Source organism: Neophocaena asiaeorientalis, unplaced genomic scaffold (assembly GCF_003031525.2).
Source record: "Neophocaena asiaeorientalis asiaeorientalis breed wild unplaced genomic scaffold, Neophocaena_asiaeorientalis_V1.1 scaffold1132, whole genome shotgun sequence".
Taxonomy (NCBI): domain Eukaryota; kingdom Metazoa; phylum Chordata; class Mammalia; order Artiodactyla; family Phocoenidae; genus Neophocaena; species Neophocaena asiaeorientalis.
The window spans coordinates 266,362-279,856 of NW_020174472.1; the positions used below are offsets into that span (position 1 = coordinate 266,362).

At 42.3% G+C, this 13,495-nt stretch overlaps 1 protein-coding gene and 1 pseudogene across 2 annotated transcripts in view; one reads left to right on the top strand and one right to left on the bottom strand.

The window, feature by feature from the left end:
- The first annotated feature begins 1,666 nt into the window (after positions 1-1,666).
- The window catches only part of ZNF582 (zinc finger protein 582), a 48,331-nt gene continuing 36,502 nt past the window's right edge, over positions 1,667-13,495 (top strand). For both annotated transcript variants that reach the window (XM_024757204.1, XM_024757203.1), the window contains exons 1-4: positions 1,667-1,959; positions 3,264-3,352; positions 4,964-5,090; positions 5,342-5,437. In XM_024757204.1, coding sequence (XP_024612972.1) covers positions 3,344-3,352; positions 4,964-5,090; positions 5,342-5,437 — 232 coding nt within the window. In that variant the 5' untranslated portion in view covers positions 1,667-1,959; positions 3,264-3,343. The remainder of the gene's footprint in view (positions 1,960-3,263; positions 3,353-4,963; positions 5,091-5,341; positions 5,438-13,495) is intronic.
- On the bottom strand, positions 11,830-13,420 carry LOC112407810 (solute carrier family 25 member 36 pseudogene; annotated as a pseudogene).

The following is a 13,495-nucleotide window of genomic DNA, read 5'->3' on the forward strand; positions in this document are numbered from 1 at the left end:
CATCTGTCTTTTGCCTTTGTTCGTTTTGCCTTACATAAGTGCTTTAATTTTATGTTTTAAGTGCAGCAGTCTTTTAAGTCTGGATTTTTAAGTCGAAATTAGAAAGTCTTTCCACACATCCAGGTTATAGTAGAATTCACCTCTGTACATGTCTGCTATTTGCATGGTTTAGTTTAGAACTCTGATCAATTTGGAGTTTATTCTTTTGCATGATGTGAGGTATGTATAAAATTGTAGAGTAATTGTATAATAATTATACAATAATACAATACTATATTTTACAAATATAATTATTATAATAGTTGTATAAAATACAATTCTACTTTTTTCCAACTGACTGTCCAATTATTCCACAAGGTTATTTATTAAAAAGTTCATTTTTATCCCAATGATTTGCCACCTTTACTACAGAGTAGATTTCCCTCTGTATCTGATATTTCTGGACTTTCTAGTCTCTTCCACCTGACAATTCATGAGCCAATACCACACAGCAGGTATAATTATAGAAGTTTTTAGAATGCTTTAATATCTGATCAGGTTAGCATACACCATAGCTTTCTTTTCTCAGAGTATTCTTAGCTATTTTTGTATGTTTAGTTTTTCATTTGAACTTTAGCATCAACTTGTCTATTTCCAATGAAGAAACAGTACTGGTATTCTTACTGGGTTTAAATTACATTTCTAAATTAATTTAGAGAAAAAGACATCCTCCAGATATGCAGCAACATGGATGTGCACAAACCTCAAAAAAATGTGTCAAGAAGTGAGACACAAGAGTACATGTTCGAAGAGAAATCAAGAGAAAAGGTCTCTGGACTGTGGGCCTGGGTCAAGGACAAATGTACCCCCTTGGATAGGGATGCTTTCCTCATTCACAGACCAGGTATAACAGGGTCTGACCGGCAACCAGGACATTGGACTTCCGACCATACTGGAACACGCTGTCCCGGGATGGGTGAAGTTCAGAGCTTCTCATGCTTTCACAAACCAAAGTTGTAGCACTAGAGGCCTTAGCCGGAAAATGTCATCTCATAACAGGAAACTCCTTGACAGCTCCTTTAAAACATTTTTGCTGATTCTGCATTCTCCTTCATAATCTACAAGTATTTCGACATAATGTTTTAAAATTAGTTACCAAATCAACTCTCGGGCTTTTTCCTCTCTCCAAATCTTTCAATAAAATGGCTGTTCCACGACAAAGATGATTTAACAATAGACGAGAAAAATTCTGTCATATACCACTTTTACACAGCCACACGCAAACGTGTACCTGGCGTTTAACGGTCCCAGTCACACACTGAACGACCGGGTGAGAACCGAACACGGCGCGCCCAGTCACAGTCACACACACTCACCTGCAATCAGCGAGACACTCACCTGCAATCAGCGAGACAGTCACACGCAGACAACGGGCCCAACAGACCTACCCTCACCCTGCGACTCAGGGAACCCAACACGCTCTGCCGTAACCCCGACAGCCTCCCACGCACACAAGCACCCAGCCCACCCGAAGCATCGCGAGACGCGGCCTTGCGGTTTGGTTCCGCCTTTAGGCCTGGAGACTACGTTTCCCAGAAGAGACTGCGGCGCTGGCCCAATCGCGACACATCAGCCAAGGGGCTTTGTGCGTCTGCGCTGTCTTCCGGCTCCCGAGTCCGCCGGTACGGAGGGGGAAGCGCACCTGGGGCTGCGCGGGGCGCGACCACGGGGGCAACTGGACCCGAGGAGGCGGCAGGTGAGGGGCTTCGGAGCTTGCCAAGCGCTCCGGAGTCCACGCAGGACTGAGCGCCGCGGCCGGGCGGGTCGCGGGCCTGGGAAGAACCCGAACGTCTCGCTTCATCGTTGGTCTGCGGCTTTCCCGGCTCTGGACTACACTTCCCATCGTCCCCCGCGGCGCGCGCCCTGCTTGCGCCCCCTGTCGGCATCAGGGCTCATAGCCCGGGTCCATAGACCCCTTAGGTGGGTGTGTCTGTTGGGGGAGTCCCCACCTCCAGAAAATACTTACGGATGTTTTGCGTTTATTCTTACGCGTGCTTTTTAAAAGATCTGGGGCGAAGTCTTGTTTCATGAGACTGTCAACGAATTGCAAGACCCCAGAAGATTTGGAACCACTAGTTTAGAAGGAGCAACTTGGAGACAATTTAGAGGATCTTGTTGAAAATTTGTCCAACCGTGGGGAAGTGGTTGAGTAAATCACTAGCCACCGCTGTAATAGACTATTTATAGATAATACAAATAATGCTTTAAAAAAAAAGTGGTCTTAAGGAAAAAGTCCTCCTACATGATATTAAGGAACACTTATCATTATTTCATTTACACATTACATTACTTAGAATTAAATATTTGTAACATGCCAGGCACTGTCCTAAGCTCTTTTATAAAATACTGCGGTTTTACTGATGAACTCAGGAAGTGGTTAAATGGCATCATTGTTAACACTTGGTTGTTTTCCATTCCAGTTGTGGGTGTTTTTTTTGTGGGGGGGTGGTTAACCTGTGTGTCAGTAAGTGGGTGGGTTTGACTTCTTTTGCTGAATGTTCTCTTGTTGTACAAAGGGTCCAGCTGTGAATATATTTGTCAGTTGATGTTGTTCTACATCATTTTTGATAGTTGCTTGGCATCCATAATACGGCTGTGCCAAAAATGATGCAACTGCTTGCCTACTTGTGAACTGTTAGGTACTAATCTTTGGTTCTGTTTTTTCAGCAAATATTGTGCACACAGTTTTGCTCACTGTTATATCTCTGTGCAGGGGCACGTTTATGTGATAATAATGGAGTACGGGACCTGCTCCATCTAATTTGCCCACTGCAAACATTTGTTGACTCAAGCAGGGTCCACAAAATGGTGTCTGCCAGGCCTTAGGTATGGCTGTAAGGTTCTTTGTGAGTTAGGAAGTTAGGGTAAGAGCCAGGGAGACTTCCAAAGGTGTTACATTGTGGGAATGAGACAGTTAAACGCTTTGGTTCTGGGAATGTTTCACTGTGGGCTGGGCTGATGCAGATCAGGCAGGCTTTGCTCCCTGGCCTAAGGATGGCCTTCCTTGTCCTTGGGACACCATCCTTAGTCACTGGACCAGGTCTGAGCATCCCCACCTCAGATTTGCATCAGTAACAGGGTGGAGCTGGGTAAAGGCCACAGTTTGTCCCAGCTCCCTCTAATTTGGGGGGATGGGGAGTAAAGGAGGTGGGCATTTGTCACCGTGGCATTCTGGGAGCTGTGAAGCAAGCCTAGCCTCTCATGTTTGCTCTTTCCTCCCTCAGCTCTGCCATCTCAGGACTCTGCCCTTCCCTAAGAGAGAAACCAGGAGGAGGACCCATCAACCCATGAAATTTTGACAGTCATGTCCCTTGTGAGTTTTAAAATCATATAAGTATTTGCTTTCCTTATCCTGAAGCTTCCCACCTGGGTTGCATCCAAGAATCTGGTTCTCAGAGGTTCCCATTTTAGGGAATAAAAAGACCAGGCAGGGCTTCCCTGGTGGCACAGTGGTTAAGAATCTGCCTGCCAATGCAGGGGAACGGGTTCGAGCCCTGGTCTCCAGAAAGATCCCACATGCTGCGGAGCAGCTAAGCCTGTGTGCCACAACTACTGAGCCTGCACTCTAGAGCCCGCTAGCCACAACTACTGAGCCCATGTGCCACAACTACTGAAGCCCACGCACCTAGAGCCTGTGCTCCTCCACCAGAGAAGCCACTGCAATGAGAAGCCCTCGCACCACAATGAAGAATAGCCCCAACTTGCCACAACTAGAGAAAGCCCGCACGCAGCAACAAAGACCCAACACAGCCAAAAATTAAAAAAAAAAAAAAAAAAAGCCCAGGCAGCTAGTACCCTCTCCCATAGCCCCATCCACTCTGATCAGTGCCCGCACGGATTCATTCTATATAGCATTCCACATCTTCTGTTTGCTTTGTATTTTGCTGGGAGGCCAGAGGGAGAAGAAATCCATTTCCTTACACAAAATGAAAGCATCCCTTATAGGAACTGAGGTTTGATGAAATGGTGATGGTTACTTATGAGGGATCACACACAAAAAAGCAGGGAAGCTGGTATTGGTTGGTCTCAATTTCAGTGTGGGGGGTGACATCTCCTGTATTGACAACTGGGTGTGTAACTGAAGTTTAGCTGGGAATCTAGGAGAGATTAAGATGCCAGAATTAAGGTCCAGTTTGGAGTTGAACAGAGCATTGGAATCTTGGTTATTCTCCATCAGCTTCTTGAGTTTAAAAGCAAGCAAAGTGCAGAGCTGAGGACTGAAAGATAGATAGATGGACAGATGTTCAGAATCTGGGTAGTCATAGTTTTGGAACAGCCTTAAGAGATCTGACCTTGGAGACCTCTGCATCCAAAGGAAGAGAATGGTTGAGTCAGTTATTTCACTTGACAGAAAATTGTACAGCTAATAAAGTAATCTTCGTTGAAGATTTTCCTCATAAGGAAAAATGTTTGTGATACGCTTTCACACAATCATGAGCCTGCATCTTGAAGCAATTCCTGACTTAAATGAAAGTTCTGTTTGCTAAGATAGAAAATATTTTTTAATAAAACATTTTGGGGAAAGTCTACCAAAAATTGTTGGGTTTTGTTGTTGTCACTCCATAAAAGTACAAATGATAGGTTTCACATTGAGAATTTATCATATACCAGGGACAGAGCAGGCAGTGTTCTTGATTATATTGTCACAACAGAGAAACTCCATTTGGCTGGATTTTAATTTTCATCCCAGAACTGAGTACAAGAGCTTTGGTTTGTAGTAAAAAGGGAAGTTCAAGAATATTTGAACATCTCTTTTACCTGTGCTCATCTTTTCCTGTCACTTGTTCACATCTAAGGCCTCCAGCCCCAGCCTTCTTTTTCACCAGAACACCCCGTTCTTGCAGAGACCTCCTCCATCTCCTCTCACCCCAGTGAAAAACATTTCCTTGAAATACACACATAACATACCTGCCTGTTGTTCCAGGGTTCAGACTTGTTCAGGGATGTGGCCGTAGTCTTCTCCCAAGAAGAATGGGAACAGCTGGCGCCTGCTCAGAGGGATTTGTACAGAGATGTGATGTTGGAGATCTATAGCAACCTGGTCTCACTGGGTAAGGCAATGTGGTCAGTTTGGAGGTTACCCCTGGGCACATCTCTTCCTTCTTACCAATTTTGGGGTGTCTTTTGATTGGTTAAAGGGTAGCTCTATGGCCTGAAGCTACATCTTCCTCAGCTTTCAGGTGGCTCACATATTCCCCTGGCCCATCCTGCAACTGCCTCTCCTGCTCGATAACCAGGCCCTAGGTCTGAATTCTGGGGCCCCACACCGTAACTGCATGGCATGTTTTCTTCTCACATCCAGGTCTTGCCATTTCCAAACCTGATGTGATCTCCTTCCTGGAACAAGGCAGAGAGCCCTGGATGGTGGAGAAAGTAGCGACAGGAGGCCACTGCCCAGGTGAGTGAGGCATGTGTGGGGAGAGAGAACCCACTGCAGATAACTGTCTAGCTGGCTGGTGAGGAGGCAGTCCTTTTGAGTTAGAAAAATTTCCTTCCAAGTTGCCAAACTCAGAGGTCTGGTCTCAGTCATCATCTTCCTTAGCTTATCATCAGCATTTGACAAAAGTGGTTGTTCCTTCCTTCCTGAAACATTTATGTATATCTGGGTCATCACTACCTCTTGTTCTCACCTACCTCATTAACCATCCTCAACCTCCTTTGTTGGATCTTCTCATTTTCTGTAAAAGCTGGAGCACCCCAGGGCTCAGACTTGGGCCTCTTCTGTTTATTTCCATTCCCCAGGACCTTCTCCATGACCATGCTATACGTACCACTCACACCTGTGCTGTCTAATGTGAAGCCACTGGCCACATGTGGCCATCGAAATTTAAATTCATTATAATTAAATACTTTTGGGGTGCGGGGCATGACGCGTGGCTTGTGGGATCTTAGTTCCTGGACCAGGGATCAAACCTGGGCCCCTGGCAGTGAAAGCATGGAGTCCTAAGTACTGGACCGCCAGGGAATTCCCTACAATTAAATACACTTTAAAATTCAGTACGTCAGTTGCACTTGCCACATTTCAAATGTTCCCTAGCAATTTTGTGGCTTGTGGCTACAGTATTGGACAATGCAGATACAGAATATTTCCATCACTGGAGAAAGTTCTTTTGGACAACACAAATGATTACCTTCACGTTCAGCTTCTCCCTTAAAACTTCAGATACCTCTATCCTACAGCCTTTTTATCAACTCCACTTGGATGTTCACCACTTTGAGCTTAAGTCCAAAAGGGAGTCCTTGATCCTTCCTAACAAATATACTCTTCCCCCTTTCTTCTGCACTTCAGTAACAGGGGACTGGACTCTATTCTAATTGCTCAAGTCAAAAACTGCTGAAGCACCCTTGACTTTTCTGTCTCACACATGTATTCAGTCTGTCAGGAAATCCTGTTCACTCTGCCTTGAAATATATCCAGAATTAAACCACTTCTTACCAACAAACAACACTGCTACCACCCATGTCCCCAGCACCACTTGGACTACTGCAGTAGCCTCCTCCCCGTGCCTCTGCCCGCACTGTTGTCCACTACAGTGCATTCTCCACACAGCAGCCGGACCGTCTCAAAACTTCAGTGAGGGTGTATCACATTTCTGCTCAAAACCTGCCCACAGGGCTTCCCCTGGTGGCACAGTGGTTGAGAGTCCACCTGCTGATGCAGGGGACACAGGTTCGTGCCCTGGTCTGGGAAGATCCCACATGCCGTGGAGCGGCTGGGCCCGTGAGCCGTGGCTGCTGAGCCTGCACGTCCGGAGCCTGTGCTCCGCAACAGGAGAGACCACAACAGTGATAAGCCCGCGTACCACAAAAAAATACACACAAAAAACAAAAAAACAAACCTGCCCACAACTTCCCATCACTCAAGAGGAAACCTAAAACCCATACCATGGCCTAGAAGGCTCTGTGTCTGTACTGTAGCCATCAGCCACACATGCTGTTTAAATTTTAACTAAAATGAAACATAGAATTCCATTTCACAGTCGCCCTAGCCACAGTGCCAATGCTGAGTGGCCATGTGTAGCTAGTAGCTGCCGTACTGGAATAGAACATTTTCAGTATCACAGAAACTTGTGTTGGACTAAGTTGCTCTAGAAAATCTGCCCTGCAGCCTCCACTCTGATTTGATTTCCTACCACCCTCCATGTTGCTGACTCGGTTATAGCCACACAAGCCTCTTTGCTGTTACATTAACAGAGGTTGGCAAATGTCTTGTTTAAAGGTCCAGACAGTTAAGTGTTTCAGGCTTTGCCCGCTCTGTGGTCTCTGTCGCAAGTACTCAGCTCTGCCATGGGAGCACGAAAGCAGACAATACAAGTATATGCATCCTGGCTTTGAAACATCAAGCGTATTCCTGTTTCGAGGCTTCTTCCCTTGCTTTCCCTTCTGCCTGGGGTGCTCCTGTTCTGGATGGGGGATTTCTGAACCTCAGTGGTATTGACATTTTGAGTGGGATAATTCTTTGTTGGGGCCAGGGTGGAGGGGGTGTCATTCTATGCATTGCAGGATGTTTAGCAGCTTCCCTGGCCTCCCTTTACTTGTGAAGCCAAAAATGTCTCCAGACATTGCCAAGTGTCCCCTGGGGGGACAAAATCTTCCCTGATTAGACCCAAAGTTACAGTGTGACACGAGACCAAAATCATGTCCATAAACAGTTTCTGCAGCATTCAAGAGAATTTCAAATGGGAAGCTAAGAACTAAGCGTTACTGATGTGGTAGATTCATCCACGTTGAAGTGGTAGTTAACCCCTTGGAGTGAGTGAGATCAGGGGTGGAGTGAACATGGGGAGAGAAGCTGTGTGCTGCCGTGTAACCTAACATATTCGTGGTTCCGAGAATTAGGACATGGGCATCTCTGGGAGGCCATTATTCTGCCTACCACACCTGAAATGTCACAGAACAGATTTTTTTGCTTTTGTCGTTTGAGTTTTGACAGCATGTGTTTGTTTGAGGTGCTCAATTTGTTTACTCCTTAGATATGTGGGTATGTGTCATATTTAAAGAGAACTTCACCCTCTGAGGTTATGAGTCTCCTGTGATATTTTTCTAGGTTATTTATGATGAAATTTATGACCCATATGGAATTTTTCCCAGTGTAAGATGTGATTTCATGTTATTTTCCAGATTATTATCCACTTATTGAAACAGCATTTATCTCTTCACCACTAATGTATAAAGCCACCTTTGTTGTCTGCTTTATCACCTCTGTATTTGGATCTATTTTTGAACTTTCTGTTCTAGCCCCTCTCTAACCATGTGTCTATACCATTATGGTTTTAATTTATTAAGAGTTTAAATGTTTTAAATATCTGGTACAATTAGTACCTCTTCATTCTTATCTTTCAGAGTTTTCCTGGCTAGTCTCATTTACTTTTCTATCCAAACCCTAGAATCAGAATATTTGCTTTCAAAAAAAATAAAATCATGCAATTTTTCTTACTGCAATCACTGTAAATTTATAGATTAATTTAGGAGAAAACTGATTTTATTATGCGGAATCTTCTATTGAAGAACACGACAGGATTTTCCTTTCATTTATGTCCATCCCTGATTAAAGTTTTAACATTTTCTTCATATAGATCTTATATGTGTCTTATTACATTTATTCCTAGGTAGTTTATATTTATTGCTGTTACTGGCATAATCTATAATATAGACTAATATGGCATTCATTTTATACTCCAACTGGTTGTTTTTTTATATATGACAGAAGCCATTCACATCTTCAGATGAATTTTGTAGCTAACCCAACTTACTGAATTTTCTCATTGTTTATGACAGTTTTTTATGTAACTCTCCTGAGCTTTCCAAGTATTCAGTTATATCATCTGCAAATGGTGATAATGTTTTTACATTTTTATACCTTGCAGGTTGTTTTCTCTTGCCTGATTAGGATGCTGATTATGTAGTACCCGCAGAACACTGTTAAGAGGGGTTTTACGTACTAATCTTGTTCTTGGCCTTAATAGGAATATTTTTAGTGTCTTTCATTAAGCATAATATCAGCCATAGGAATGAGATAGGGGTATTTTCTTAGGTTAAAGGAGATCCACCTTTTCATATTTTATTGTTTTTTTCTTTCCATCTATAAAATCTGCATTATATGAATAGGTTTCCTAATACTGAACTCCTGATACTGAATACTGAATCTAACATTCAAATGTTGCATTTCTTGAGCCAGTTGTGGTCATTTATAGTTTTTATGGAAAATGTTTAAAAAATTTTTTTAACTTATGGTAAAATATACATAACAAAATTCACCTTATTAAAGTGTATAGTTCATTGGCATTTAGTACATTCACCATTATCTAGTTTCAGAATATTTTTATCACCCTGTGATATTGTGATTTATAATAAGAAATATATATTTGTTCTTCATCCCTGTTTTTTGGCACACAAGTCTTAAAACCCTTGGAATCTCCAGAGTCATAAGTGTCTTCTTATATGCTAATTAGATGACTGGTGGCTGGGGTCTCCTGGATAGCTTCAGGATGGGGGCTGGTTGAGAGGGGAACCAAGTATGTGATTAAAGGGTTGGAACTCTCAGCTCCACGCCCAACCCCAGGAAAGGGGGTGCTGGAGGTTGAGTTAATCACTAATGGCCAATGATTTGATCAATCATGCCTACATAGTGAGGTTTCCATAAAAGTCCCTGAAGTATGGGGTTCAGAGAGCTTCCAGTTTGCCGAACACGTGGAGGTGCTGGGAGGGTGGTGTGCCCAGAGGTGGTATGGAAGCTCCACAGCCTTTCCCCACATCTTGCCCGATGCATCTCTTCTGTCTGGCTAGTCGTAAGTTACATCCTTTGTAATAAACTGGTAATACAGTAAGTAAACTGTTTTCCTAAATTCTGCAAGCCATTCTAGCAAATGATTAAAACCCATGGAGGGGGTTGTGGGAACTTCCATTTATGGGGGGTGGGGCACTGGTAGGGGCAGTCTTGTGAGACTGAGCCCTTAATCTGTGAGATCTGCAGCAAGATAGTGTCAGAATTGAATTTGTAGGTTGCCCAATCAGTATCTACCAGAGAGATGGAGGGCTGCTTGGTGTAAGCGAAAAACCCACACACATTTGGTGACCAGAAGTGTCAGAAGTGAAGTATGGAGAGTAGAATGGTGTTGAGAAGTGTGTTTTTCCTAGACATACCCCAGAAGAAAACCCATACCCATTAAGCAGTCATTCCGCATTCCCCCTCCCCACCAGGGCTTGGCAACCACTAATCTGCTTTCTGTCTCTATGGATTTGCTTATTGTGGATATTTCGCATAAATCATACAATATGTGGCATTTTGTGTCTGGTTTCTTTCACTTAGCGTGATGTCCTTAAGGGTGACCCATAATGTAGCATGTGACAGGATTTCCTTCCATTTTAAGGCTGTATGTATATGCCACAATTTTTTAATCCATTCATCTGTCAGTGGACATTTGGGTTGCTCCTACCTCTTGGCTATTGTGAATAAAGTTGCAGTGAACATGGGTGTGCAGCTATCTCTTTCAGATTCTGCTTTCAATTCTTTTGGATATATACCCAAAAGTAGAATTTCTGGATCATACGGTAATTCTGTTTTTAACTTTTTAAAGAGCCACTATACTATTTTCCATAGTGACGGCACCATTTTCCACTCCCACCAACAGTGCACAAGGGCTCCAATTTCTCTACACCCTATCAACACTTTTTTTATTTTAATAGTGGCCATCCTAATGGCTGTGAGGCAGTATCTCATTATAGTTTTGATTTGCATTTCTCAAATGATTAGTGATGTTGAGCATCTTTTCATACGCCTGTTGGCCACCTATATGTCTTCTTTGGAGAAATGTCTATTCAAGTCCTTTGCCCATTTTAAAACCAGGTTATTTGTGTTTTTTGTTGAGTTTTAGGAGTTCTTTATATTGTCTATTAACCTCTTACCAGTTATATGGTTTGCAGATATTTTCTCCCATTCTGTAGGTTGCCTTTTCACTGTGTTGATTTTTTTCCTTTGATGCACAGAAGTTTTTAAGTTTGATATAGTCCCATTTGTCTATTTTTGCTTTTGGTGCTTTTGTTACCATATCGAAGAAACCATTGCCAGATACAGTGTCATGAAGCTTTTCCCCTATGTTTTCTTCTAGTTTATAGTTTTAAGTCTTAGGTTTAGGTCTTTAATCCATTTTGAGTTATTTTTTTAAATGTGGTATAAAGTAAGGGTCCTGCTTCTTTCTTTTGCATGTGGATATCCAATTTCCTCAACCCCATTTGTTGAAGAGCCTGTCCTTTCCTCATTGTGTGGTCTTGGCATCCTTGTTGAAGATCATTTGACAATATGTATATGGGTTTACTTCTGTGCTCTCTATTCTGTTCCACTGGTCTTTATGTTTTCCTTTATGCCAGTACCACACTGTTTTGATTACTGTAGCTCTTTAATATGCTTTGAAATCAGGAAGTGAGAGAGGCCTCCAACTTTGTTCTTCCTTTTCAAGATTGTTTTGGCTATATGGGATCCTTTGAGTTTCCATATGAGGAAACCAAAACATTTTAATGCTAAGGCTATACATAAGATTTTTAGACATTATTTCATTTGTTGTTAAAAACAGTAACTACTAATGCTAAATAATCAGCTTCTAAAAAACTGCAGCAGATCCTATCAGGAAAATATAAAAAATAATACAGAGGACCTCATTATTATTGTTGCTATTTTGCAACTTTACAAGAAGTAGAACAGAAGCCAGAAATTAGAAAATTAGTACTATCTTTGTATAGTTATAGCACAATATATGATTAGAGATGGCTTAATCCAGATGAGTGCAAAGTGCTCATGGAATAAACACTGTACTCTGACCGCCATAAATCAGCAAAACTCAACTGTGTCTGATGTCTGTGACAGAAAATATGGCATTTTGGAGAGAGGAGTGCTTTTAATGTCATGTCCTTAGAGGCAGCAGTTTTTTTCACATTGCCAAAAAGACCAAGTGATGTGTTATCACTTTAGTTCCTAAAACCAGATTTCCATTAGGGCATAGTTACATTCCCAAACTAATTTTCTTCTGTCCACCAGGCTGGCTTTAATATTCCCTGGTCCACTGCAATCTTTTGGTCCCTTCTTTATAGGATGGCAGCCAGATGTTGCTAACCATTGAGTAGATGGACCACCAGTTCACAGGTAGCCATTATAATGGATGTGTTTGGAATCTGTCTTAGCACAGTTGTTAGAGCACAATAAAGAGACCGGTAAAGAGAGTTTCCCTCTTCAACAACCAAACATGGTGTCTGAAAAAATACCTCTACTTTTTGCTCTTTTCACTCTTTTTGTTCTTACAGCTTCACGTGGTGCAAATTTTTGAGGTGACAGCAGCATCACTCCCAGAAAACTGATACTTCTTTCACAGACTTTTCATCATCTTGCATTGTCAAAGTAATCTTTTATTCCAGTAGTTTTTGCTTAATAATTTCACAAAAAAAGCAATAGTGGTCTCTGATATGCTACCACAGGAAGCAGACGTGCCCCTATAAAGTCCCCTTTGGCCTTCTGTCTATAACTTACGAATACATTCAAAAGCACCCATTCACTTTTCCCCATAGTTCCTTGCATGAAGCTGAAACCAATTCTTTATTAACCAAATGGGACTGATTTCTGTGACTGCAGTAAAACAGGCCACTGTACGGAAATCATGTACCAGGTAGAATCAAGATCAAATACACCATTCAGCCTTTCCTCGCAGTTTGAATAACCAGCAAAGAATATTGCTCTGGAAGAGGCCACCCCTATTAAATTTGGGCCTAATCTTCTAAACAAGGAACAAGGCCCTCCTTTTTCCAAGGACACTTTTAGGCAGTGGAAAAGTCCAGGAGAGACTGGTCCAGCTGACATTAGCTCTAGCTACAGTGTTCAGCTAAACTTCAGAGACAGAAAGCATTACAGCAGAAGGCCACAGCTGTGTTATTACACCTTCCAGTGGACATGTGACATAGCCCTCCTATACCACCACATCCCCTGTCAAGCAGATGCACCGTCGTGTTCTTCTGGCCAGAGAAGTATCCAGTCACCCCTCTCCATCATTTTTAAAAATCTACTTTATTGAGGTATAATTTATATTAAATTAAATGCATGCATCTTAAGTACAATATTTTAATGGCTACTGACAAATGTATACACTTACATGACCACTGCCACAGACAAGATAGAGAACATATTTATCACCCTGGAAAGTTCCCTATGCTCTTTCCCACACAATTGCTCATACCCCCCAGCCCCTGGCAACAAATGATTTGCTTTCTGTTACTCATGTGTGTCTTTTCTAGGGTTTCATAGAAACATTCATTTTTTAAAACCATGGTTCAGTGGTGATTCTGATCCACACTAACATTTTAGAACTACTCTTATAATCTCTCTGATTACCTCATTCATCTTTATTTATGGTATTTCCTCTTTCTCTGTTCTACTCCATTTTCTAATTTCTTAGTCACATTCAAGAGCTTACAG